The 27,539-nt window shown below is 45.9% G+C and overlaps 2 protein-coding genes across 3 annotated transcripts; one reads left to right on the forward strand and one right to left on the reverse strand.

Annotated features, from left to right (window-relative positions):
• Positions 1-21,495, reverse strand: L2HGDH (L-2-hydroxyglutarate dehydrogenase). The gene is made up of 10 exons (XM_090034332.1): positions 21,358-21,495; positions 20,625-20,740; positions 19,420-19,571; positions 18,666-18,797; positions 16,355-16,517; positions 15,732-15,766; positions 9,279-9,446; positions 8,170-8,327; positions 5,845-5,976; positions 1-1,060 (listed from the first exon to the last, which is right to left on the reverse strand). The coding sequence occupies exons 1-10, from the start codon at positions 21,429-21,431 to the stop codon at positions 865-867; spliced, it is 1,326 nt and encodes a 441-aa protein (XP_089890458.1). The 5' UTR covers positions 21,432-21,495; the 3' UTR covers positions 1-864.
• On the forward strand, positions 21,438-27,200 carry DMAC2L (distal membrane arm assembly component 2 like). 2 transcript variants are annotated; one of them, XM_090034336.1, is made up of 5 exons: positions 21,438-21,565; positions 23,538-23,651; positions 24,855-25,063; positions 25,893-26,064; positions 26,693-27,200. In XM_090034336.1, exons 2-5 carry the CDS (start codon positions 23,548-23,550, stop codon positions 26,805-26,807), a joined length of 600 nt encoding a protein of 199 aa, XP_089890462.1. In that variant the 5' UTR covers positions 21,438-21,565; positions 23,538-23,547; the 3' UTR covers positions 26,808-27,200. The 2 variants fall into 2 exon arrangements, with proteins under 2 accessions (XP_089890462.1, XP_089890463.1); XM_090034337.1 differs by having other exon boundaries at positions 21,441-21,560.
• Positions 27,201-27,539: the final 339 nt, after the last annotated feature.

The raw sequence follows: 27,539 nt of genomic DNA on the forward strand, positions 1-27,539 counted from the left end.
TTCTATGGGAAATGGCTTTTATTGAAGCATTTATTTTGTCTTAATCCCTGCGTACAACCACAGCTTGTCGAGACCAGCTGTGGACGTGCAATATTGCTGCTATGTGCAATACATACATCTGGGTAGAAATGGTAAAGAAAAATCAAATAAAACGTGTCAGGGCTTGTGCATCTTTCCTGTTGTTGCTATGACAAAATGCTACTTTCTTTCACTTTTACATTTCATAACAGGTGCTCAACTGACGTTCCCTCCTTTTGTAAACGAGTCGGTTCCACAGACCCCTTTAGAAACTAATAGAGCTTCTCCCTACCCATGGTACTTCAAAGGACCACCTTACTGCAGTGGCACAGAGTGGAGAAGCCCTGTTCAGGGCAGAGAGCATGGAAAAAAAAAATCAGCCTGGGCAGCACATTCAGCAGTCGCTCTCCCTGCTCACTCCTGCTGCCTCCCTGTGACTGTAGAATAGAGTTACTGCCTAGCACCCCGCCCAGAGATGCAGACTTCGTGGGGGCATCATTGTATCTACCCTTCAAAGCAGTTGCCTCCTTCCTTCCAGCCAGATGCTAACAAGTTTTTGTCCCTCATACTGAAACGGTGTTTTGGAGCCTTCAGAGGAAGTTTCCATTCCCCAAGGTTTTATTGACTATCACCTCTCTAGTAGGAGAGTTAAAAAGCCATGGGCTTATGGAAGCAAACAATCAAAATGCTGCTTTTGCATTGTACAACCTACGCGCCAGTGTTTATCTACCAAACAACGACGGCTCTGAATTATCTTTGTTATCACAAACTGCAGAACTTGTTCAGCGCTAACATGATGCTAAACACAAGAGAGGGATGCACAGAATGCCGAGCTTGTCAGCTGCATCACAGTCCAAACCTTTCCTCTACTTCCTTTGCAATCATCTTTGCAATGGCAAGAGAAGAGGTAGCAGCAGGGGAAGGGGCATTCCTGACATGAAGAATTCTGCTTCCGATATCTCCGGTGCCTCCGTCAAAGACAAAGTCATCTACTAGATTTCCCTCACTGTCCAAGGCCTGGGCTCTTACTCCAGATGGACCCCTGAAAAATTGGAAGAATTAAAATTGACAACAAAAAAGAACCGTCAATACTATCTAATAAACTACTGCAAGCTATGATAGAGGCTCTGCTTACTATTGGCAACCCCTTTCAGGGTACTTAAAAGTGGATGAGCTCTTAGGAATTAGTAACATAATCAACTATAAAACATGCATGTCCATTCTGTATGTCAAGCTTGCACATTCCCTTTAAAGTAAGACAGGGGAACCATAGAGGCTTGTACTTGCAGCAGCACACAGAAACAAGGAAGTGGAACAGAGCCAGTCTACTTCTTTCTAAATCTGAGGGAGAGGTGTGGTTTTAAAACTACAGTTAGAAACCAGACACCCCCATCTTCTACATCTAAATCCAGACTCTGATACTTTATCTCTCTGGAGTCTGGATAAATCATTCAGCATGGACAATAAAAAACATTCATGCCATAAGCAGCCACATGGTTTCCAGCAATGCTCCCTCTAAGGTGTAGCGATCTGCGAGTGCGCTGCTTCAGTCCGTGAGCATGCCGCTTCGGTCCTGCCTCCCCATTTCAGTGCGCCGGGGGGTGGGGGGAGGAGACACCAACTTATCAACTACAGTTGATAAGTTATCTTATCAACTGTAAGATAAAACAGGATTTTGGTCTCATTTTTTTCACACAGAGTTCTTGAATGGCATACATCCTAGTGTTAAACCTGCAGAAATTAAATAATTGATTCTGCTGCCACTATGCTCACCCAATTATTTAAAACCCTTGAAATATGCAGTCTTAGAAATACTAAAAAACTGAATTATTTGGGAGAAAAGTCTTGAAATACTAACACGTGTGTGTATTATATATTAAACTATATATAAAAATTAACATTTTTATATTTCAAGGTTCATACACACGTGTATATGTGTGTGTGTGTACGTGTGTGTGTGTATATATTAAAATGTACTTCATTTTCTCATTCTTCAGTGTCTTGATTACAAATATCCATATAAGAGTCTAATATTAAAAAAATCAAACACTAAATACAATTATATATCTTTGTAAAGAAAGAATCTGACTTTTTCCACTTTAAATTACATCTACACAGTAAATTTTCACCATGTGGACTGATGCTGTCAAATAGCTGCATTGACAGGACAGTCTGTTGCCACAAACCCATCTGTATGCAGAACAATAGTGTGAAGCAGCTCACTGTGGAGCAGCTCACAAGCAGCCGGCACATGGCCCCTGTGCCTTGATGCAGCCTTTTAAAGCAGCATGGTGCCATGTGCGTCCTGCCACTGGGCTAACCAGGCAGCGAGGAGGCACATGGTGTTGGGGCTTGCAGCGAAGCTCACCCGAAGGGGCTGGGGAGCAAAGCAGTTCCCTGGAGCTGGTGGAGCTCGCGCGGTGCCTGGCTCTGCTCCAGCTCCTATCCCACCTCAGGGAGGAGTCGCTGCCTGCCCCGTGCCACTCTCCCTCCCCGCGGGGATGCTGGCACGGTGAGGAGTGGAGTGCAGCGGGCAGTAAATTACTGCTGGCAAGTGTCCCACGCCGGCCCTGGTGCCTCTGCTATGCTTTAGGTTTCCAGGAAACCGCAGCCCAGCTCCTCTCCGGGCAGGCGCATGGCATTAAAAGGTTAATGTGTGGCAAGATTTTTTATTATGCATGTCTCCACACGCGTGCAGCTTAGAGGGAACCTTGGTTTCCAGTGTTCACGGTTGCCAATGAGGCTGGTGGATCTAGCTCACAAACCACCATCAGTGTTTACACTACATACAGTGGCATAGTGCAAGTAATTTTCCATAGCAATCATGATTTGTAACATGACAGTCATCCCATGGAATGCCATGATATGCAACCAGAAAATATATTTTGCAGCTCTGCATTTATGGAGGCAAAGCTTGATTTATTCTCTGTGACACAGGAACACCATGTTCAATTAGTGCATTTCCTTGCAGCTGCACTTCCTGTAATGCTGCTTGCACTTAGTACAGACCTAGCAGGATACTTGTTTGCTGGCTTGGACATTAATGATGACATTGCTCTATCACAGATATAATTACTAGTTATAATTACAGTGCTACAGCTCTGAGGGAGAAGCGGGGGAAGAGAGGGGTCACTTACTCTAGATAAGAGCATCCACAGAGGCAACTAGACAGTGTAACTAAAGCAGGATAAACTATACGGTAAAAAGTTATGCTAGTACGTTTTCCCATGTGGGCTTGGGCAAGGTCTCACAGGCTGAGCTGGGAACTGAAGCAGTTCTCCCAAGTCGCTGGCTAGTATCCTAACTACTGGATCATCCATGCCCTGTATGCCATACAGACGCCTACGTGGAAAGTCAACTGTAAATTTGCATAAGGCTAGTTTGTACATGGGCTTCTAGAAGCATTAATATCTTTATGATGACAATCTGATGGAAAGGGACAAAAGCTGCAGGAATGGCAAATTAAAATTAAAAAATGTATAATAGGGACATATGAGTATTGGTGGTTCAAAAAACTTGTACCCAGAAGTGATGACATTTGTGCAGTAAATACAGTTAAAAACGTCTCAAGCGTAATACATGGAGGACATGTAGACAGAGATGTGGTTTTATATGGCTGAAATATATTAGACCAGTAAAACAGGGGTTTTGGACTGGTCAGAATAAACTCAAAAACCCTCTTGTGGCAAAAAGTAGCTATAGCAGCTCATAGACTGCAAACCAGTCTAAGAACTGCTTTTTGCTTACCCTTCCCATACAGACACAAATGCATTTGTTCTCTCTAGTATTCGGCCTCATTACTGGAAAACCAGAATGTCACTGCTTTCTTTGTGCCAGGCAAGAAGCAATCATGCTGCTTTATCAAAAACAAGTAGCCAGAAGCCCCAAAGAGGAGATTCCCTCCCTCCTTCCCATCTTTCATGCCATAGAACAGGACTTTCCAACCTGTAATTCCCCAGGGGGCCACACACCTTGGCGGGGTGCACCAGCAGGGGCCATGCAGGACAGGGGCTGAAGCAGTAGAGCCACGGGCATTGGCAACGTACAGGGGAGGCATGGCAGAGCATTTGTCCCCCTAGATTCCTGAACCGATGGCAGCAGCCTGGCTTGCATCAGAACCCAGCAGCACTGGGGGAGGCAGTGGTATGGAAGTGTGGCCCCCCCCGAACATTAACACTTATGAGCTGGTTTTGGCCATAAGGCCACTGGCCCACGCACACAAAACCCAACCCCTGATTGTACCAGGCACCTCACTCCCTGCTGCATAACATGGGCATGTGAACACGATCCATGCCACACACACCCCAGTAGCAATGTGCAGACATGCAAGCGTGATTCCCCCAATGCAACATGCACCCTCACAGACACTCCCCCCACAACTGCACAGAACACTCTCCCACTGTTGCGTTGTGCAGACACAATCCCCTGTCCTAGCAGAGCCCTGTTTCCCCACCCCACACATGTGCTTCCCCCCCCACGTGCCCCCAGACTCACCCTCAGTTCCCCATACCACTCATGGCACTGCCCCACCCTGTGGAGCAGAGGCAGGAAACAGCAGCCAGAGGAGGAAGAGGGAGTCCAGAGACTGCAACTGCTGTTGCAGCCAGAGCTACGGGGGAGAGGAGGGAGTAGTGGCTGGACAGGAGCATAGGGGCCACACATTAACCCCCTGCAGCTACATGCAGCCCACAGGCCACCAGTTGGACAGCTCTTGCTAGAGTCCCAAGCCCATGTATTTTCCAGCCCATATCTTGCTTCTCCTTCAAACTCAATGCTATTGCTAATTCTTTCCCAGTAGGGAGGGTAAGATGTTTCCTGGGGTGTTGCCCAGTTTAGTTTTAGATTTCCCAAGATGCAGAGCTACTTCTCTTATTTCACAACCCAACAGAGCTCACTATTAGGAAACTTATCCCTCCATTTGCATTTAAATCTGCCCTTCTCACCTTCATCTCTTTACTCTTACTCATCTAGAATGCAGAGGTCCTACCAGATTGCCAGGAATCAGGGCATAATGCTCTGTACTTACCTTGTTAGGATGCTGAGGAGAAAGTAAGGAGGGAAAACCATGAACCTGAGGCTAAGCCAGGTCTTTGGAAAGGCAGAAAACTCTGTGCCTCTTTGCCAGGAAAAGGAAGGATGCTTCCACCCCCACCTGTGTAACTAGGCAGAGGACTGCCTGTTTGGTTTCATGTTATGCTACAATATGCTGCTTGTTTTTCCTCTTTGTGCAAGAGAAGCTATAGTCTTGAAAAGAAAACCTCAGGCCCAAATACCCTGTTGGACAGAGTAGCAGCTCCCTACTCTACCCCTTTACACTGCTACTTTATTACTTGTTATTATGCCAGACTCCTTTCCATTTCATTCTACACTCCTTCATATTTGGAGCCTATGTCCCTGTCTCCTAGCCCTTAGCCAGGTTGTGAAGGATACACTAGCCATTATCTAAGCTGACTCCCATTTTATGGTTTTCTGCCCTCTGCATTGATTTGCTCCTCACTAATATTTACAGCAACTCCAAATCGAGCTCCCTCCGATGACTTTCAGATTACAAGTTTGGCCATGAGAATGTTAAAGTGCACTCAACAATTCTTTCTGATGGGTACGCCATGCCTAAATGTACGTAAGGAGAAAGGTGCTGGGCTTAGGTATTTATTAAATCTATCTGTGCACCAGTGCACACAAGCCCCTCCTTCAAGAAAGGCTAAAGTGTGCCTATTCTTTGGAAATGTTCCATTTCAACGAGGGAAGGGTGTAAACTAAGGTTGGACATTGGCCTTCGCAATAAAAGTTAAGAAACAGTTAGTTATTACTGATAAGTGTTTGTACCTGAGTATATCATTGATGGTAACTTCAGGGATGAACTTCTGTAGTTGCTTCACCTGTGCACTAAGGAAACATGCTCTATACATTTCATTCATTCCAGAAGAGAGGTTTCTGCTCACCAGTTTCCATAAACCACTATAGAGACAGAAAGGACACTTGTAGTAAATCGAATAAAACTGTGTGTACTGTGGGTATGTTTGACCCTTTTGATGACATCCCACAGGCACAACAGGCTTCTTCCACTAAATATACAGGAGAACTAAAAGCTGTAATAAACCCTTTTGCTTACCATTTATTTCAATGGAAGCATTGTTTGGATGGGCCGAATGGAGATGCTAAGCACTCACCATGCCACCCCGTCAGAGGATCGCATCCGGCAGTCCTCTGGTACGGAGGGACAGAAATGGGGAGCTTCTAACAGAGAATGACTGAACATCTTCTTTCATACTTTCATAGATTTAAAGGCCAGTAGAAACTAGTAGGTCATCTAGATTCACTCTCTACACAAGGGTTTATAGCCTGGGTTATGCAGATACCTTAAAATCAAGCCCAGGGTTAGAGCAAAGTATTTCAGCCCTAAAGTGTGGGCAAGAGGCAGAAAACAGGAGAGACCAAAGTGCCACCCATCCTCAAGCCCCATGAAATTGCAGGGAATGGATCAGGTGAGATATGCTAATCCTACTGTTAGGAAAGGGGTGACTCCGTCCTCCTCCCCACCTTCACACACACGTAAAGGGAAAGAATGATGAAAAATATTTAAATATATTTTTTCCAAAGATAAACAATTTCTTTCTAGAGGCTCTGAGTGGTGGGAAGCCTCCCCTAGTTTGTCCCTTTGCTCATATAGCTTAGAAATTGTATCTTACAAAATTGACTCCAACTTCCAGCCACTGAATCTTACTGTGCCTTTTGCAACAATGATGAAATTGCCGCTACTCAAGGGGTGGGCAATTATTTTGGGCAGAGGGCTACTTACCGAGTTTTGGCAAGTGGGTAGCCCTGCCCCTTGGTAGATACCCTGACCATGGTCACCTGCCCCCTAACCTCTGACCTTTGCCACCAGAAGTCCCTCTCCTTGCCCCAGCAAGTACTCCTTTCAGCAAGGGGTTGTGCCATCTCGGAACCAGAAAAATATCAAACTATAGTCTAAAAAGCATTTTTAATTAATTAATTTGATTTCACCAAAAAATATTTTTGTCCTGGTTTACATGCATTTGTGTAGTACCCATAGAGGTGAGTGTATATAGTAGCTTAAAATGAAGTCTTACTCTTGTATATTGTGGAGAGTGGATATAGGTTTGTGGGGGGCCGTGGGTGTGTGAGGATGTGGGTGTCGTGGGGGCAGGGTGGATGTGTGGGGTGTGGGAGTCTGTATATGGCAGTGCAAAGGAGATGTGGGTGCATGTGTATGGTGGGGTGTGCGTGTGGGACTTGCCCTATGAGCATGTGCGCGCGCGCACACACACGCACACACACACACTCTCCCTCCCTCCTATTTCTGGCCCCAGTACCTGGCGTAGCAGTCAGGAAAGTGGGGAAATGGCAGTTACAGGCCAGGGGAAGAGGCAGCAGGTGGGCATGCAGTGACAGCCAGGTAAGAGCTCAGGGCCTGTGTCGATGTCCCAGGGCCAGCACCGGCAGGGCCCAGAGCAGGACAGCAGGAGCGTGGGACCCCTGCCCTCCCCTCCAGCACAGCTGGTGTCGGACTAGATGATCTGCTCAGGTCCCTTCCGACCCTAGAAACTATGAAACTAGTGCTCCTGCCACCCTGCTCTAAGCCCTATGTGGGCCTGCCCTTCTTGTGGGACACCAGCGTAGGCCCCACGCTCCCGCCCAGCTCCCACTTCCCCACACCTGCAGCTGCCATTTCTCCACTTTCCTGCCAGCTGTTGGCCATTCCAGCACCACATGGCTCCTGGCTGCATGGCTGGACTGCAGGACTCAGGATGAGCTGGGAATGATACAAAGTGCTTCATCCAGCATTAAAGTTGAAGAGGTTTTGCCACATTTGTATTATACCCAGTTTATCCACAGGTAACAATCTAGATGTAACAGCTACTTTTCTTTTGAAATGGCTCCAAATGGACGTGCTGGTCCATACCCAATAATAAAAGCTTTTTAATCAAAATGTCACGTGGCACTAAAAAAGATGTTGGAGAAATCCCAAGTATACAGGATCACAGGTCCATTTACCAGACTCATCACCTGTAAAAGACTACTATAAATGACAATGGGGTATTTTTAGATTACCTAGCTTTCATGCTGACTGCAATTCCATTATTCAATGATTGTTTCTGATGATTAATTACATGCAAGTGAAGTTATTACCTGTAAAGAACTGCATCTCCAAAATCTTTTGGGCTGAAGTCAAACAGTTTGTAACCTTCTCGCTTGAAGGCCAGCACTGCATTAGGACCAAGCCAAACACTGCCATCCATCCTCGGTGTAAAATGGACACCCAGAAAAGGAAACCGAGGATCAGGAACCTGCAGCAGGAAACAATCATTAGAACAATCCGCTCCAAAACAAAATCTGAGAAACAATGTGACTGGGCAACCCAAGAAAAATTGCCAGGGAGATGGAAGACATCTTCACCCTCTAGGATATAACGGACAGACATTTACAACATGCATGAACAAAGTTAGTAAACTGAACACAGGAAAGGAATAAAAATACCACAGTCATTCCCAATCAGGGCTAGCAAAATATAGCCTGTGGGCCATATGCAGCCTATCACGGGATTTTTTCTGGCCCATGGCAGGTCCCTTGGTTTCACCCAGCCCAGATGCAGGGGGAGCTCAGGTTGTTGTGTGTGCGGCCAGTCCTGCTGCCCCTAAGCATGCAGTGGGTCTGGGGCGGCATGGTGGTTGGACTCACTTCCTGGCAGCCCCACCGGTGGTGGCTCCTTCCGGCTGCTGCTGCCACCAGACCTAGGCCCACTCTCCAGGCAACCCAGCGAATCTGCTGGGGTGCCTGGGGAAAAAAAAAAAAAAAAGGAGAAAGCCCAAACCACCTAATCTTTTATTTAAGCCACTTCAAATATAGCTGAATGATAAATGCTCCTCTCAGACTGCCTATGTAAACTGAGAAAAGAATCTCTCTGAAGATCACATGGTTGTTATGTCAAACATTTGACACTTCAAAGAAAAATGCTCAGATGAATTTAATTTTCCTCTTAAAACGCAGACAGCAAATTAGTACTCAGTGTAGTAGTTTTATGCAAAGAATCCACAAAGGCAATATCTGTCTGGCTGAAAGGCAATTTAAATATCTATATTCACACTCTTTACATCAATATTAAAGGCTGGCTGCTATGATTCCAATTTAAAGTATGATACTTAATTATTTAAAAAAAAAACAAAACAAAAACTACTCCAACCCCCATAGTTCCATCAGCCTCAGAACACATAGTGAAACAGGTGCAATAAGCTGCGTACTGGATAAATGTTTCCTTTCACCATATAGCATTTTTCTGGCTTCAGCACCAAGTAGTCTCCCCGGAAGGGAACAATGCGAGGTTCTGGGCTGCATCCACTGATCTGAGACAGGCGATCCGAGTAGAGTCCTGCGCAGGTAACAATGTGTTGACAGTAGACTTCCTCTCCCTGCCAAAAAACAGAACCCACAACTACAGATTCAACACGTGAAGAAGATGGAAAAGAAAGATTAACTGTAAGCCATAAAAATAGAGCCAAGCCACCATCAGCAATCATGCCTTAAAAGATCAAGTGCAGTGTATGCATGAAGCAGTTAACAGTTTTTGCAGTTATCTCCCTTGTTCCCCACTCCTGGGAGAGAGGATGGTACCACTGTAGCTCATTTCCACAACAAAAGAATACATTAAACAGAATAAAAAGCTATAAACAACTTTAAAGAACAGAAAAAGCAATCAATATATCTTCAACTATGTATTGAGATACCTTCTCCAAGCACCCTGTGTTATATACAAGCATATTTATTTGATAGGGGAAAAGACCAACCATACTTTGGCCAGACATGCAAGTAATTCTAGCAAATTGCATATTTTCCCTTGACACTTTCCCATCTCAGGATGAACTGTCAGAAATGCTGCTGCCATTCTAGCCTCTAACTCTCTGCAAAGTTTTTGTTGGCGGAAGCTGCAACTATGGCTTTTGATTAAATAAGCCGTATGTTGTTATACTTAGGGCCTCTACATTCCACTGAACGAATTTCATCCCACGGACCACAAAGTAAATTAAAAAGCTACACAAATTGATAACATGGATATTCAAAGTTCTATTTAATTGTTGATTCAACACAAAAGAAAAATAATTTGGCATTACTCTGCTGTCAAAGATTGGGTTGTCTTGTTTTTCATCACATAAAATTCACCCTCTAAATCTGCAATTTTTTTATTTATAGTTTCATAGTTTGTAGGGTCAGAAGGGACCTGAGCAGATCATCAAGTCCAGCCCCCTGCCATGGCAGGAAAGAGTACTGGGGTCAGACGACCCCAGCAAGGTGTTCATCCAGCCACCTCTTAAAGACCCCCAGGGTAGGAGCCAGTACCACTTCTCTTGGAAGTTGGTTCCAGATCCTAGACGCTCTGACAGTGAAGTAGTGCCTCCTGATGTCTAGTCTGAATTTACCCTCTGCCAGCTTGTGACCATTATTGCTAGTCATTCCTGGCAGTGCTCGGGGGAACAGGAACTCCCCCAGTGCCTGCTGGTCCCCTCTGACTAGTTTGTAACAGGCCACTAGATCCCCCTCAGCCTTCTCTTGTGGAGGCTGAACAGGTTCAGGTCCCGTAGCCTCTCCTTGTAGGGTCTGCCCTGCTGCCCCCTGACCATGCAAGTGGCCTCCTCTGGACCCTCTCCATGTTGTCCACATTCCAGAACTGGACGCAGTACTCCAGCTGCAGCCTGACCAGTGCCGCACAGAGGGGGAGGATCACCTCCTTGGATCTGCTTGAGATGCATCTGTGGATGCAGGACAAGGTGCAGTTGGCCTTCCTGACCATGACCCCACACTGCCGGCTCATGTTCATCTTGGCATCAAAGATCCTTTTTTACCTCTGCACTGACGAGAAGGGAGTTCCCCAGCCTGTAGGTATGGTGCCGGTTCTTCCTCCCCAGGTGCAGCACCTCGCACTTGTCCGTGTTGAATCCCATCCTATTCTCATCCGCCCACCCTTGTAACCCGTCTAGGTCTGATTGTAGCCTGTTCCTTCCTTCTAGCATGCCCTCATCCCCCCACATCTTAGTGTCATCAGCAAATTTGAACAGGGTGCTTTTTACCTCCTCGTCCAAGTTGCTGATGAAAATGTTAAACAGCGCGGGCCCGAGGACCGAGCCCTGGGGGACCACACTGCCCACATCCCTCCAGGTTGAAAATGACCCATCCGCCACCACTCTCTGGGTGCGGCCCTCCAGCCAGTTGGCGACACATCTGACTGCGTGGGTGTCTACACCACAGCCCCCAGTTTCTTATGAGAACGGGGTGAGAGACAGTGTCGAAGGCCTTCTGAAAGTCCAGGAAGACGAAGTCCACTGCTCCCCCTGCATCTAAGGATTTGGTGACCTGGTCGTAGAAGGCCACCAGGTTGGTCTGACAAGTTAAAGTTATTGGAGGAAGAAAGTATCTGATTCTAGTGATTTAACTTTCTATTAGGGGAACACAAAGAGAGGAAAGGGCTCCCATAATATGAAAATTTGGGGTTTTATAGAATCAAGTTATTAACTCATGAAAAAAGCAGGGCCACAACAAGAAGTATTAATGGGGTTGCAACAGCCACAACACTGTACCCTTTCTTTTATTGCACCTTGTAACTTCCTAGCTATAAAAAGTAAATTGTATTTAAGAAAGAAGCTGAACAGCAGACCTGAAAGGGAAGTCTTTCAATAACTCAACACCCCATAACATGAGTACATTAAATGCATACATAATGTGAATACATACTTAGAACAAGAATCTGTTATGGGATATTTGAAGATTAGCACTCCAAACTTTAGACCTGAGCAGCCTCCATGTAACAAGTTCATATTTTAAGAGGGATGTAGAGAAGTTGGAGAGGGTCCAGAGTTGGGCAACAAAAATGATAAAGGGGTTGGAAGGCAAGTCACACAAGGAAAGGTTCAGAGAACTAGGCATGGAGAAAAGGAGATGAAGGGTGGGGGGACGACATGATAGCAGTCTTCAAATATCTGAAAGGCTGCCATAAAGAATGAGAATAACTGTTCTTCAGAGGCAGGATGCAAAGCAACAATGGAAATTGCAGCAAAGTAGGTTTAGATGAAATTGCGAGATGACCTCAACTTCCTTACTGCTAGAACTGTGAGGCAGTGGAATACACTGCCCAAGGAGGTTGCGGGATCTCCTTCACTGGAGGCTTTCAAGAGGCAGCTGGATAAGCATTGCATGGAGATGATTTAGAAGTAGCAGTCCTGCATTTATGCAGGGGGGTTGAACCAGATGATGCTCAAGGTGCTTTCCTGAACAGAGCACTGTGGGATGCTGGGGAGTAAAAGATCCCCTGCACGTAACTCTACAAACATTGCATGTAGTGCTACAAAGCAGAGTGCTACATAAAAGTTCTCATTTCAAACAGGTTCGTTTTGTAGTATTTGCCCTGGCTCTTGTAGTGCCACAGGTAGGCGCACGCCTAGTCACCCATTTTCTTGTAGCGTTACAAAGGCACTGTGATAGGGCGCTTGGCACAGCATGGAGAGGCAGGCCTTAGAAGAGACAGGCCTAAGAACAGAGGCAAGCAAGCCCATAGAGGGGTAAAGCCTGAAGCTGGAGGGCCCAGAGGGCAGCACGTGGGAACAGAGTAGGGGCGCACAAATACAAGATTTTTTAGGCCACTACCAATAACCGATTATTAACCAGCCATATCGGCCAATACCAATCTGATTGCTGACATGTAGCCCAGCATCTTGGAGACCAGTGTCCGGCTGGTCAGTCTCTTGGGACGGAGGGGGTCTGGTGGGGGCAGATCAAACGCCCCACGGTAAGGGAGGGAGTGGGGCTGGGGCAGGCGTTGCCCAGCCAGGGCAGGACAAGGTGCAGGATGGAGCTGCAGCTAGTCCAAGGGACACAAGGGGGGCTCCTGCTGCTCCACACCCCCCCAAAAGGAGGCATGGGGTACACATGCCCCCCAGATCTGTGTGCAGGGTGAGGGCAGGCTGCTCACTGCAGATGCTCAGGACCAAGGGCTGCACTCACCTCTTCCCAGCGGAGGGGTTGGGCAGGGGCTACACTCACGGAGGGCGGGGCAGGCAGCAGCAGCGCTGGGAGTGGGGGCTGCACCCCAAAATTCATGATAGCTCCCCTCCCACTGTCTGCCCTGAGCACAGCCTGGGCCCAGCCTCCCTGCTGGAAAGAGGCCGGTACAGCCCCTGGCCCGCAACCCACAGGCAGCAGCCTGCCTTCCCCTTGAGCACGGATCTGGGGGGGCACATGCCCCCCATGCCTTTCCAGGGTTGTGCACAGCAGCAGCAGTCACCTCACCACAGCCCTAGGATGAGCTGCAGCTCCATCCCATGCCCCCCCCTTGCAGAGCCTGCCCCGGCCCCAGTCCTACTCCCTCCATCACCACGGAGGCCTCTATCTTTGTCTCTACTGATGGAAGCCAATTGTCTTGGTCCACAGTCACCGGTGGCGTCCCTCACGGCTCTGTCCTAGGGCCTATACTGTTTAATATCTTCATCAGTGATGTGGATATTGGTGTCAGAAGTGGGCTGGCCAAGTTTGCCGATAACACCAAACTCTGGGGTAAAGCATCCACACCTGAGGACAAAAGGGCGATCCAGGCAGATCTTGATAGGCTCATGAAATGGGCAGATGAGAAACTGATGGTGTTCAACACCGAAAAATGCAAGGTTCTTCACCTTGGGAGGAAAAACCTGCAGCACCCTTACAGGCTCAGCAGCGCTACGCTGGTTAGCACTACAGATGAAAGGGACTTGGGGGTCATGGTTGACCACAAGATGAACATGAGCCTTCAGTGTGATGCTGCAGCTAGTAAAGCGACCAAAATGCTGGCTTGCATCCACAGATGCTTCTCAAGCAGATCCCGGGTCTTCATTCTCCTGTTGTACTCGGGCCGCAACTGGAGTACTGTGTCCAGTTTTGGGTTCCACAATTCAAAAAGGATGTGGAGAAGCTTGAGAGAGTGCAGAGGAGAGCCATGCGCATGATCAGAGGTCAGGAAAAGAGACCTTATGATGAGAGGCTGAGAGCCATGGGACTCTTCAGCCTAGAAAAGTGCAGGCTCAGGGGTGATCTGGTGGCCACCTAGAAGTTTATTGGGGTGCTCATCAGGATCTGGGGGAACGTCTGTTCACCAGAGCGCCCCAAGGGATGACAGGATTGAACAGTCACAAACTCTGCCACAACCAATTCAAGCTGGACATAAGGAAGAACTGCTTTACTGTCTGAGCTCCCAAGGTTTGGAATAGACTGCTGCCAGAAGCAGCTCAAGCACCCACTTTGCAGGCCTTCAAGACACATTTGGATGCTTATCTTGCTGGGATCCTATGATCCCTGCTGACTTCCTGCCCCTGGGGCAGGGAGCTGGATTCGATGATCCTCCAAGGTCCCTTCCAGCCCAAATGTCTATGAAATCTGCCCCCCCACCCCTTTCCCCCACTGAGACTTACCAGCCAGATGCTGCTCTCTAAGCTGCTGGGCTGCACTCCTGGCCATGTGCATGCTGTGGCTGCTCGCATTCATGTGGCATTTATCAGCAATATTATCAGCCACATCAGCCAAAAAAACCCGATTGCTGACCATGTCAATTTTCCTTTTATCAGTTCTGATACGATGTGGACCAATGTATCGGTACACCTTAAGTCCAGAGGGCCCAAGTCCAGACAGAGGGCAGAGCGTCAACACAGCTAAAAAGCCCAGAGGTCTGATGCCCAGGAGGGGCAAGCATCGGATTGGCCAGGAAGCCCAAAGGTTTCAATTAGTCTAGAAGCAGGGCCAGGGTCTGGGGAAACCAAAGATCAGGGTCTACAGCTGGTGACAGAGGGGGCTGAGAAGCCCGTAGCCCAAGTGGGGCGAGGACTGGGACTGGAATCCCATAGCCCAGGAAGGGCATATGTTAGCATGTCAGCTGCAAGGCATGGGAATGGATACTGGAGAAGATGAAACCCACATAATTTGCCCTCAAGACAATGACCATGGACACCTGTGGTCATAGGAGTGAGACCAGGCTTGGGAAACCCTGGGGCAGCCTCCCTTTTCTGCAAGATAACAACATCAAGGACTGGGGGGCAAGCGAAGGAGAGACTGCGAGGGGAGTCAAAATTTGGCAAAGGCTGAGAAGCCACCAAGGGGCATTGTGACCACCCCTAGCACTAGCACTTGTTACAGGCATATGAAGCGCTAAACATATAATGCAAGTGCACAGCCTAAGAAATACACTGACAGGTTTAAGCTCCACCGCTGAAAAAAAAATAGAACACAAGACCTTCCTTTAAAAATTTCAAAGAACCAGTCAGACAAAATGTCTAGAGCTGGACAGAGAGGAAAATCCTCCAGATAAAATTATTCAGTAAGGAAGGGAGCCAGTTCCCACAGGCAGGGAAGACAGGACCTAACAAGAGACAAGACAAACAAGACAAGGAACTGAAACAATCAATTATAGGGCAATCAACTGAATAAAACAGAGTCAAGTATGAAACTCACTCAAGGTAATTTCCAAACGACACAGTCATATTGCTTTGTGCACCATGTCATGTAGTGATTGCAATTTGCATTTAAATACAGCAATGTTAGGTAATAATGCAACAGCTTATCCAATGTCAATATTTATTGTTTCCAATAATTTGGATAGCTTATCATATCATATCACTAACTCCCAAGGAGAAAACAAGGAGAACCATGGCTCCATGAAACAACTAAGTATTTGGCTTAGTTCTTACCTTTGAGTTTCTAACAACAACTGGATGTTTCAACCCTGCAATACAGTTAAAAAAAAAGGGTTATCAGAGCAAAAAAGAGAAAGAGAAAACTGATAGTAGAAGCATCTGAACAGGTCTGGAGGCCAACTGGAACAATATGAAGCTGTGAAAAAAGCATAATTCTGATGGGATTATATTTATGAATTCTAAAGTTTGCTGTTTCTTTCATACGTTATTTTACTATTTTCCACATTTTGCAGTCCATATGGTTGGCCAAATCTGTTCTCTTGGATACAAGTGAAGAGCACTAATGTTCAGCTGCCAGTTACCTGAGAAAACAACCTGCTTCATCTAAAATCTAGTCTTATTTCACTGTATTTTTGTTCTATGTTGACTTGACAATCACCATGTTTCTGCTTAAAGTTGACATGCGTGGGAAAAAAATTGGGCATGCTAAATTTGATGAAGCATTTCAACTGTCATCACTTTGGCTTTGGGATAGATGTTAATAAAGAATTTTAAAAATGTGCAACAGAAAAGCAGTTATGGCCTTTTTCTTTAGGGACTTTTAGTTTGCCTCAAGACCAAGTATCCCATAAAACAGACTGCAAGATGACAAGGAAGCAAGGGAAGGAATGTCTTACCTTCTGTACTTTCTGGAGGACTTTCTTTAGCCATTTCCATGTTGGTTACTTCAAAATCAGTCAACACTCTCCCACCTGCTTTCTGAAAATCTTCAGCATATGACAGGGCCACGTGTCTATAATTCACAATGCCTGTGTATGGGGAATCAAGGGCCATCAGACCCTGAAATGGTATTGGATGAGTTACAGAAAACCAAAGTGACAGTTGTGTGTCTAATTAGGATATGCTTCACTACATAGCTGTCAATGATAAAGTACACTGTATGATGCTGGCTTCAGACTGAACTACAGAAGCCGCGTCACACACTGTGCAGTACAACATACATACAGCCACACTGTATGAAGTGTGAAAGCACTGTAGTTAGCAATGCTTCATGTCACTGTATGTTAACTATGTCACTTCTGTCATGTCTCACCACTCCCTGAATTACATATCCGAGATTGCAGCCTGGACTTTTCTGAACCAGAAAATAACTTGCACCTGCTATGCGGCTTGCCATGTGGGACCCGGAAGGAATTTTCCCCCATCCTGTTCCTACTGTTGCTTGGGGTTTTTTCTTTCCCCAGAAGCACTGGGTGTTGGTTGCAGCCAAGGCTGAGGACTTTCACTGAGGTGTGCTGATACTCCTGCTGGGACTTAAACCTTGAGGGTCCGGGCTAGAGGATCTTACTCCTCCACTCAAGGTCAGCTTGATTACCACATTTAAGATCAAGAAGGAATTCTACCCCATGGTCAGATAAACATGGACTGTGGGGGTTTGCCTTGTTCTGTAGTGAGGGGATTGGCCCTCCACCTTGGCTCGCTTGAGTGCATTCAACAAACTACCTCCTCTCCATGGAGTGGCAAAACTTTGACAGGGCCCTTGTTCTCCTGCTTTACCTGTAGCAAGTTAAAGGGTATTTTAGATCAGTGGGGACCAACCTTTTTGGCAGGTATGCCACAATTAGTTTGGCACCCTCCCCAAGTGCCATTCCAATTCCCCTGCCTGATCTGCAGCTCTGCTTTCTGCTTCCTACCCTATCTGCTGCTGTGTGCCTGTCCTGTCCTTGACTTGCTGTGTGCCATACACACAGGCTGTCTGTGCCACTTGTGGCACTCATGCTGCAGGTTGGTCACCCACTTTAGATGCTTTGGGTATTATACCTGGTAAGTGTATGTGAGGGTTATTCACAAAGTTTTTAAGAGCAGGTTAGACACACCACTGTCTAAGACAGTTTTGGACAGGGATGATCCTGCCTAGAGCAGGGGGTTATATTAAATGACTGCCAGAGGTCCCTTCTAGCTGTACTTTTCTATGAAGGCATATGCCAGGGGTCCAAATCTACCATTTTTAGCAGGAATTCTCATGCCACTCACTAGCGTGTTACTGTCTGCATCTAAGAATCACAGGTTTTTGTAGAACCAAATTTGTACAGCCATATCAACAAGGAACACATCTGCACTTCAGCTCTCTTGTAATATGGACCTCAGATATGGTCAGAAACATCTAAACCCCATACTCATAATGCACTTCATGATGCCCTGTCCTTTCAGTCCATACAACGTTTCTACGTACTTAATACAGTGCTTTGCACTCTTTACAACTAACTTGCTATATAAGGTCTCTTCTGCTTATGATGCTGGGGTTCAATTCTATGAGGACGAGTCAATCATTTATAGGTCTCATGACCCATTTGAACTCGATCATTTCCAGAAATAACGAGTGACTTGATTTTAAAATATGCAAAGATTATTTATTTGGCAATAGGCCCCAAATGTCATAAGAGGTCAAAAAGAATCCCTTTTAGCAAAGGTTTGTCTCTTTGTGGCTACAGTAATGTCTAAGCAACAGCCCCTTCTTCCACTCCACTCAAGTCTATGTATCCTACCACCCATCACGATAGTATCTGAGCATCTCCCAGTTAACCAATATCTAGTATCCTCACAGATTCCATGAAGTCTCTGGCACTTTTCCTTTTTTGAGATAAAGATGCTACTTGGGGCTGAGGCTGATGCTAAGCAGATGTGAACATACCTGAGGAAGGCTCTGCAGCGTTTCCCCAAAACGTTGCTAAACGTTCCCTTTGTAACACATCTCTGTTTTTATTTAATGGGCACCCATATGTGGGACTGGCTGTGCGGTAAACACTTCTGACCATTCCTTCAATTCTACTGCCAATTTTCATACTAGGAGCTTCCAATAAATCTTCTGAAATTGTCACCCAGAAGAACTGTCTCGTGGTCTCTCTCACAGGACGTTCATGTCACCAAGAATGAGAGAAAACAGACGAACAGTCTTCATTCCATTAAAAGGGAAGGAAAACAACTTACTCTGCAGAAGGGCTCCTTTGCTTGCATCTCTTTGGCACTTATCAGTCTCAGATCTCTGACATTATTCTGCAATCCTCTTTCATACAGTGCCTTGAGTCTTGGGATTTCTTCTTGTTCCACTGCTACAATTAGCTTCAGAAAGAATGTAAGAGTGCAAAGGTGAGTCCTACTATGATAACTACATTAAATGTGCTGAGCATAAAAATACAACAGAAAAACTAATGTTTGGTGCACTAGTGAGTGTAAAGTTGTATTAAACCCTTGCCATTGCTAACTAATTAAGGGATATGTGAACAACAGGTGCTACAAAATAATGTAAGTGCTTTACTGTGGAAGATATTTGCAACCAGGGCTGTGGTGCAAGAGATCAGAGTGAGAAAGAAGGGGAATAGGAATTTATATCTTATAAGGATACTTTAAAAATAAAACTTGGTCTTACCCCAGCAACCAGCTAGCTTGAGATGTACAAAAATGGGAAGGGGAAAAGAAAGATATGCAGTGGGCTGCCATCTCACTTCAATGTCCTATTGTTTAGGCCTGTGGGCAGGCTTAATCTGAATTCCTTTAAAGAAAAAAAAAAACCAGGGCACAAACACCCTTCCCCTCTACTTCCACAGATATATTTGGGTCAACTCATGGCTTCCACAAAAGCTTCTCCTTGGGAAATGACCATAACAATGTGCTTGGTACAGTTAAAAATGGACCTATCACATGACCAAGCTTTTAAAAATAAAAAATGAAGCAGCTACTGTACCTTGCCACACTGCTTATAGGGAATTCCCTTTTGGTCACAGTACTCATAGCAAAGGGCAGCACCCTGCACACATAATTTAGCTTTCAGAGATCCAGGGGTGTAGTAAATTCCACTGTGAATTACTCCACTGTTATGTCCACTCTGGTGACAGGCTACACAAAAACAGAAGTTACAATATTAAAATACATGTTCTATGCAGATTAGATTCTTGCAGCATCTTAAAACTTCCAGCTGCCAGGAAATTGATCCATTTAAGCTCTGTCCTCTTCTATTCCCCAGCAGTAGGATATCTTACAAAGGATCTACACATTCCTCAAGATTTCTCCCTTAGTTCAGGAGGGCTCCAACAATATTGACATCATGTCTACACCACAATAATCACAGTGCGTCATGCACTGAATGGATAGAAAAGCAATTAAAATATTTTCTCCAAGGAGATTTGCAGCAATCGCATGCAAATCAATTCAGACTGCATATACATTAACAGTGGTTCTAAAATGAAATCCATCCTACAGCTCCTCCCTGTACCACAAAACCAGCAGGATCCTGAATGCCTTTCACAAAGCTTGCAGTCCTGCTTATCTTGTAGTGGACAATCATACACTTGTAAGTCAAGCCTGACTGTTAACTTCCTCTTACTAGGAAATGAAATGGAGGGAAGACAGACAGGTGTTAAGAGTGAATGTATTTATCAAATTTAACTTTATTTAGTAGTAGTAGTTTATTTAGAGCCTTCACTAAAACAGTGAACAATAAATACATAAACAATAAAAAGTATATATAATAATACATTTGATTATTATAATAATAAAAACTGAGAACTACACAGGACAAACCCCACAGCCATAGACAGCTTTTTTGCTCTTCTTCCCTGTATTTCTAGAGTCCCTAGATAGGAGTGCATCAATTTTTCCAGTGGGCAACTACCCACGCATTTCAGCAGCCAGGACACATGGTTCCTGTTCCCTTCCCTGCCACTCCAAGAAATCCTCACTTTTTTGTTAACTTCTTAAAAATCAACAATATAATATTAATATTAAAATACCTTTATAATGATCAAGTGTAAAATATAGCAGTTTTTGAAGGATCTGAATTTTTAGTAAAAAAAATCTCTTACTGGTGGACCCTAGGGAACTAGAAACAGTCTAATGAAGACAAGCAGAGCTCACTTAGCAGCCACTGATATGGTACCACACACACCATACCTAGCTCTTTCTCCTTTTCCAGCACAGCAAAAGTGAGGGACGGATGTCGCAGAACAAGCTCTCTGGCAGACGCGAGCCCCACGAGCCCACCACCGACAACAGCCACATTGAACGTGCTATTTAAAAGCAAAAAGATCGTGTCAGAAGAGGTTACTACGACTAGTCTCTACACAGGTTCAATGGCCACGAGGCTCCACGTGACAGCCTCTATAACCCACCTGGTAGAGTCCAGGTCCCCTCAAGTCTCTCCACAGGCTCAACAGCCACCAGGCTCCATGGGACAGTCTCTAAACCCCCTCGATACCCTCTATGCCCCCTCCAGCCCCCTGTGATAGTTTTTACACCCCCCGCTAGACTCCAGGTCCCCCTCAGTAGCCTCCAGACCCCCTCGATAGTCTCTATCCCCCCTCACTAGATTCCATCCCCCCAACAGTCTCTATCGCCTCCAGGGCCCAGTGGATAGCTGTTACACCCCCTCGACAGCCTCTATAACCCCCTCGGTAGAGTCCGGGCCCCCTTAATTGTCTCTACACAGGTTCAACAGGCACCAGGCTCCATGTGACAGTCTCTAGACCCCCTCGGTACTCTCTATGCCCCCCCCACACCCTCCAGCACCCCCCCCCGATAGTCGATATAAGCCCCTCAGTGGCACCCAGGCCCCTCAGCAGACTTCACCCAAGCAGCCCGGACGGTGCCGGGGCCCCTGGAGCCCGCAGCCCGGGCCGGGTCTCACCTGCGGCAGCGGCGCGGCGACGGCGGCGGCCCCGGGGGGCGCCAGGCGCGGGCCGCCCGCAGCAGCGGCCCCATGTCCAGCCCCGCCCCGCGGCCTCCTCCGGGCCTGCGCCGCCGCCGCCGCCGAGCCGCGCGCTGGGCGCCGAACGCTCCCCGCAGGCCCGGCCCGGCCCGGCCGGTCTTTGTGTGGTCTTCCAGTGCCTGGTTCAGTATGAGAAGCGATTCCCCCTCGGGGGGAGGGGGCAGAGAGGATGTGGGGAAGCTGGGGGGAGCGCCGAGAAAATGGTGGGGGCTGCGGCTGGTGAGGAGAGCGCGGGGCGGGGGTCTCCTCGTCCCCAGACTGATGTTTAACTCCTTGCAGGGGGGTTGCGAAGAGGACGCAGCCGGGCTGTCCTGGCCCGGGAGCAAGGGGCCCTGGGTTGGGTATTAGGGACACCACCCTGAGGGGGCAGTGGGTGGCTGAGCCGTGCTGGACACTTCGTCCCTGGCTGCCCCGCGGCATTGGGGTGTCTCAGATCACAAGCCAGACCTCAGTGGGGGGATCCGGCAACGCGGATCGAGCGCTTCGTCCGCCCCACGTCCATCCCCCGATTGCTGCCCCGCGCTGGTTGAGGCGGTGGCCGGCCAAGTGGATCGCGAGTCGGAGCCGGGCTCATCATGCAGAACAAGACCCAAAATCGATACGTCTTGCCCCATCTTTTCTAGTCCTCTGGGCTTCTGCTGGGTTATCGCTGTGTTCTTCCTTGAAGGCCGAACGCTGTCGTTCTCTCGCTGTTTTGGGGTGGATTCGTCTTGTTTTGGTCACTTACCGGTCTGGCTTCTTCAGCCGGTTGCCAGCGGATGTTTTCCTGTTCCGCAGGCGTGCCCTCACCCGTTCTCTCCTGCATGAAGGCCCTCCTGCTACACAGCAGTACTAAATGGAGTTTCTTCAGGCAATGCAAAGCTCAAGAAAATGCATCAAATTAAAAACAATAGGGAGAAAATCTGTTTGTGTAACAGGGTCCGCCACATGGGTCCGGGGTGAGAGGGCTAGCAGTCGGTTAGCACGAGCTTGCACAGGCAACGGCCGACTCGGACACAGCATCCGATGAACAGGTTGTGGCCTAGGAAAGCTCATGCTTCTTCGCCCTCAGTGGTCAACTCCCAAGGGAGTCGCGTGCCCGATCAAAATAAATGCCAGGAAACGCTTCCTTGTGTCTCGCGGCGCGTGCCGTGGTTCACACTGATCTCCACGGTATCGCACTCGGGAAAGCGCAGTGGACCCCTTGACAGTTGCTCTTCCACAGCACTGCTTTTCTTTTTAGAGACAGCAGCCCCTTTGACCCTGTGCCTTCTGTCTCTAAGGTGCTGTTTTCTTGGATATCGGCAGCAAGTTGCCTGATCTGGCTCTTGAAATACGAAAGTTCATGGTAACCAAGTTAAGAAAAGGTTAGATTCTCTGCCTCTTGGGCTGTCCTTTCATCTGGCAATAAGCCTTTTCTAACCCACAGGCCTGCGTTAAAGAAATCTGATTTTGAAGGATTTTTGTCGCTTAAAACCACTGCTGTTACACTAAGGATAGCGCCAGAAGAAAGGATGATTATATTAATATAGCTCTACTTTTCGTTGTCTGTTACTCACTCCTGGTACACAGGTATTTGATCTGAAATGTAGCATAGCCAGAAGCCTAGTGACCCGTTAAGTGGGGCCTTGGCTTAATGCAAGTCGAGTGGAAAGTGTCATCTACTGAATTCTCTATGCCATTACATCTCTTGATGGCCTGTACTTCTCAGACCTCTTATCCAAGCACAGATCACGCACAGCCCAGTTTAGCTGTGAAGACTGAATGGATCACGAGAGCTGTTGGTATGGTTACGGATATAAATTATTCAGTATTTACTTACATTTGGATGCTGCAAGTTTTAAAAACAAAAATGACTTTGGATTCCAACCTGAAGATTTCCCCTTGCTATTTTGTTCTTTGAACTTGAGCATTGTCCAGCTGCCTGTCATTTGGATGCATCTCAGGACAGGCAGACATCTGTTGCCTCAAATGGTAGGAATGCCTTCCATTTAAGTGACGCAGAGCACTGTATCACATTGAGGAATAATAAAGCAAAGCACCCGTAATGCTTTGTAGGTATGTGACCAGTTGCAAGAAAACTGATGTGCTGAACCAACATGTCGGTAAATCTCTTTCAGAAGCACTGCGATGCTGCTGGGAAAGCTCATACAGCCAGCTTGCAGCCTGAAGAAACTGTCATCCCCGGGCGTATGCAGACACTTCTGGGGATGGCTGAATGCAGTCTTTAACAAGTAAGAAAAAAAGAGGCAGACGTATTTAATAGCTCGTGTGTCAACAGATCAGATGCGTGTCCCTGTGCGTTGCACTGGAAAGCACTTACTGTGGAAGCACAGTAGCCAGTCACGAATCCCAGGAAGACAGGAGAGAGCTTTTTTCCTAATACAAGTGCTTTTCTTCCAAATTCTCCATTGTCAGATCCTGTTTCTTTCATTTTCTAGTAACAAAATCATTAGTTTACAGAGAAAAGTATGTGCTTAATTCAGTATGCTGCATGGTCGTTTTATTTCTCTTGGTTGAGACTAGTTGCCAATTTTAAATTCTTTCTTCCAAAAATATCCCTTTTCCTGTGACTTTGATTCCACTAGCACTGAAGGTTTTAACTCTAGCCTCCTACATTTCCTGTGTGTATTCAGTAGCTCTAAAGTACTGTCTTTACTAGTGTAGTTTGGTTACACTAGATTTTAATAAAGATTAGTGCTTCATCTGTTTAACTCTTTCTTGACAAAAAAACAGTGTCAACCCCTCATAGTTTGCATTGTGCCTGCTATTTTTTTCTGGAAAAGGATTATATGACATGTTTACGTGCAAGAGCAGAGGATAGGACCTAATGGCCCAGGAAAGAGATCCCCGTCTGTCATGATGTTTCTGTCCAGCATTTACCAACCCCTCCGAAGCACCCTCACAGAACAGACCCAGCGATTTCAACCCATGTGTGTAACAGATATTACACACGTTACAACTTACAATCGAATCAAAAAAGACTTGGAAGTAGTGGGGGAAACTTCCACTGTTGTAAATCTGGATCTGTTTTCTCTCCTCCTCGCAGACTTCTCTGCCCGTTTATACTTTTCCAACATATGTACGTTTTATGCTTAGTTTTGGGTTAGTGATGCTGGACAGAGCAAGCTTATCGAATGTGCTGGGTTGACAGAAAATTCAGAGCAGAGCCAGAATGGAAAGATTAGTTAGAAGGGGTCTATGAATGACAAATCACACAGCGGTATTTCTCTTCATTGTACTGCCAAAATTAATCTTCATTTGAAGCAAATATGAATTGGCTCAGCTTACCAGGTTAAAAATAATGCAAACCACCTTTTTTCCTGTTCCTTGTACAAAAAACCAAAAACAAACGGTATTCAGTATTAGGATTGTTACCATGATAAGTTGTTAAATGTTGCTATGAAAAGATCTTGATGTTTCTTCTTTATCGACAGGGTGGACTATGAACGTATACAGGCTGTGGGCCCTGATAGAGCAGCTTCTGAATGGCTCCTGCGGTGTGGGGCGCTGGTGCGTTTCCAAGGCTATGAAAAATGGCAGCGTGACTACAATGGTCTCCCAACAGGGCCATTAGGGAAATACAAGATACAAGCCATTGACGCCACCGAGTCCTGCATCATGTACAGAGGATTTGACTATTTGGGTAAACAAGTCATGGTTTGGCAAATTATGCATTGAGTTGTCACCTCAAAGAATGAACCACTTGTGGCTTTTTGTTTTGAAGATGCAGGGAAGGTTTGATGTATTTATTTTTTTAATCTATCCATGTTTTACGTAAAAAATTCTGTTTGTGCCTCTAAATTTGCTGGGGTTTCTATCCAGAACATAAATGGCTTACGAGCTTTCTCTGATTTCACTTGAAGATGCAAGATCACTAAAAAGTGGGACCAAAGATCTGTCAGTTAACTTCTGTCTATTCATGAACTCTTAACACAAAGCAGCGGTTTGAATGACTAAATCAGACTTCTTATGCTTGATATCTGAAGTCAGAATCCTGCCAGTTCTCTAGTCAGCCCTGGGCTCATCTAGGGGAAAACAAACTGGATTTTAATATAAAAAAGCAGAATTTTTGAAAAAGCAGTAACCTTCCAGCCTTCCTTTACACAACTGAAAACAAAATGGGGCACAAACTCAGTGTTTTCCCTTTGCAAGTTGTTTCAGACATCATTGGCTAATTCTGTTTCTTTGGTTTTCTAGCATGCTATTTATCTGCTGTTTGCCTGCTTGCATAGTCAAGCCCTTTGAACCTTAGCAGTGCTTTTGCATCTGTGAAGCCAACAAACAGCTGGCTGCAGGCAATGGTAGTTTAATTCATGGTGCATTGTGGATCCTCCACTTACAGACGCTTATTGCCACACGTTTGCAGAAGCATTGCAGTTACCAAGCCTGCAAATGAAAACTGCAAGCTCACTGGCACTGTACACTTTGGGCCTTGCACTGTGAAACAAAAGCTGCCTTTTTGTCTCTTTCAGATGGTCTTGAACATGTTGAAGAAATTAAGCTGTGCAAATGTATGTATATCCAGGATGAGTGTCTACAGAGACTGAGTCAAACTATGAATTTACAGAAAAGTCTCCTGAGGCTGGAGATCATTTCCTGTGGGAATGTCACAGACAAAGGCATCATAGCCCTCCAGAAGCTAAGGTACGCAAGTGCTGAGGGAGCGTCTCACAGAGGCCTGCTTTCTCAGCTGGTGCCATATACGCACACTTAGAGTCGTGTTAGGTAACTGAAATGTACTGTGCTTACATGCTTTCACTCATCAGTCTTTGACACAAGACAAAAGCAGTATGTTGTGTTGCTTTTAAAGCAGTGGTGTCAAATATACAGCCTTATGATCTAGCCTGTGGGTCTCAGCATGTGATGCTGGTCAGTCTGGGGTGCGTGCTGCACCAAGCCTGAGCAGCATGGACACTGGCCCAGCACAGCTTGTGGGCCAGATGAGTTTGACACCTACTGCTTTAAGGAAACAATTCTCATAGTCTCAGTTAACACACACATACTAGGAAGCCCATCAACCCTAGAATCAATTTAGTATGTAGGCCTTAAAGGAAGTAAGACCTATAGGTCGCTTACTCTTCCAGTACTGGTTCCATTCAAAGCTATCTTTGAAACCACTACTGTTGTTACTGCTAAGCAGTCTAACCCTGGGTCTGATTTGAGCACGATTAAGTATTTTGGGGGTTTTTTTAATCCATCACCTTTTGTCTTGCTTATTTTATTGTTTTTTTGTTTTGTTTTGTTTTGTTTTGTTTTTTACATCCACTTGTAGGAACCTAGAATATTTATTCCTGAGTGACCTTCCTGCAATAAGAGAGAGAGAAACTACTGTTCAGATCCTTAAGAAATCACTGCCGTCACTGGAGGTGAAACTCGATTTAGAATAAAAACCACCTTTGTATAACTGAAGTATGTTATTTTGTATTTATCATGAATTGTATTGATTATGTTGCAGTTGCCACTGTATTGTACTTCCTGCTACAGCTAGCCTTCTCATTCTGGGCTTTGCAGCTATTTCAAAAACCTGACCAATTGCATAATTAGATTTCATTAAATTTAATTTATTCTGTCAGTTAAATACAACCGAGAAGACGTGCGTGGAATTTTAAGTTCTGGAGTCGCTGAAAGAGCTAACTCGAAAAGAAATGAAAACATACCTGTCTGCTGAAGGAGAATATAAATTAAAATCTGCGCGCTCATGCACAAATTACAGTTATTTTTAAATGTGCCACAGGCTTCTAGTCGAATATGGAAAATAAATTTGTGCCATTACTAAAGAATTACAGTACCAGAATGATCTTTGTCACCTCTTATTTACTACCTGAATGAGGGCCTTACTTAGTGGGTGTGGGAAAGATAGTTTGCTGTTAATTTCTTCACATTTGGATAGGCTGCAGGGGGTGTGCTGAACACAATAAGTTTTTTTTCTGCAAAACTTGATTTTCTGGAGTGTGTTCTTATGCTGACTGCTGCTTTAGATCACTGTGGGCTGAATGACACCTTTTTCTTACCCTAGAACAAATTGCGTGCACACCAGAAGACTTAATTAGTATCAAATACTTTGTATTACTGCTAACTAAGAAGATGATCTGTCTTTAGAAGGGTTGTTGTGTTTTCAT

The sequence above is a fragment of the Crocodylus siamensis genome, chromosome 2, assembly GCF_052110815.1.
Source record: "Crocodylus siamensis isolate JL-2025a chromosome 2, ASM5211081v1, whole genome shotgun sequence".
Classification (NCBI taxonomy): domain Eukaryota; kingdom Metazoa; phylum Chordata; order Crocodylia; family Crocodylidae; genus Crocodylus; species Crocodylus siamensis.

Excerpts from the sequence above, each read along its gene's own strand:
- L2HGDH (XM_090034332.1), bottom strand. The coding sequence starts at position 21,431 with ATGGGGCCGCTGCTGCGGGCGGCCCGCGCCTGGCGCCCCCCGGGGCCG. Across the intron at positions 19,572-20,624 it reads GGAAAAGGAGAAAGAGCTAG|CCTGTCACCAGAGTGGACAT; the intron begins GTATGGTGTGTG and ends GTTTTTGTGTAG. Across the intron at positions 16,518-18,665 it reads CAAAGGAGCCCTTCTGCAGA|GGTCTGATGGCCCTTGATTC; the intron begins GTAAGTTGTTTT and ends ATACCATTTCAG.
- DMAC2L (XM_090034336.1), top strand. The coding sequence starts at position 23,548 with ATGCTGCTGGGAAAGCTCATACAGCCAGCTTGCAGCCTGAAGAAACTG. Across the intron at positions 23,652-24,854 it reads CTGAATGCAGTCTTTAACAA|GGTGGACTATGAACGTATAC; the intron begins GTAAGAAAAAAA and ends CTTTATCGACAG. Across the intron at positions 25,064-25,892 it reads CAGAGGATTTGACTATTTGG|ATGGTCTTGAACATGTTGAA; the intron begins GTAAACAAGTCA and ends TGTCTCTTTCAG.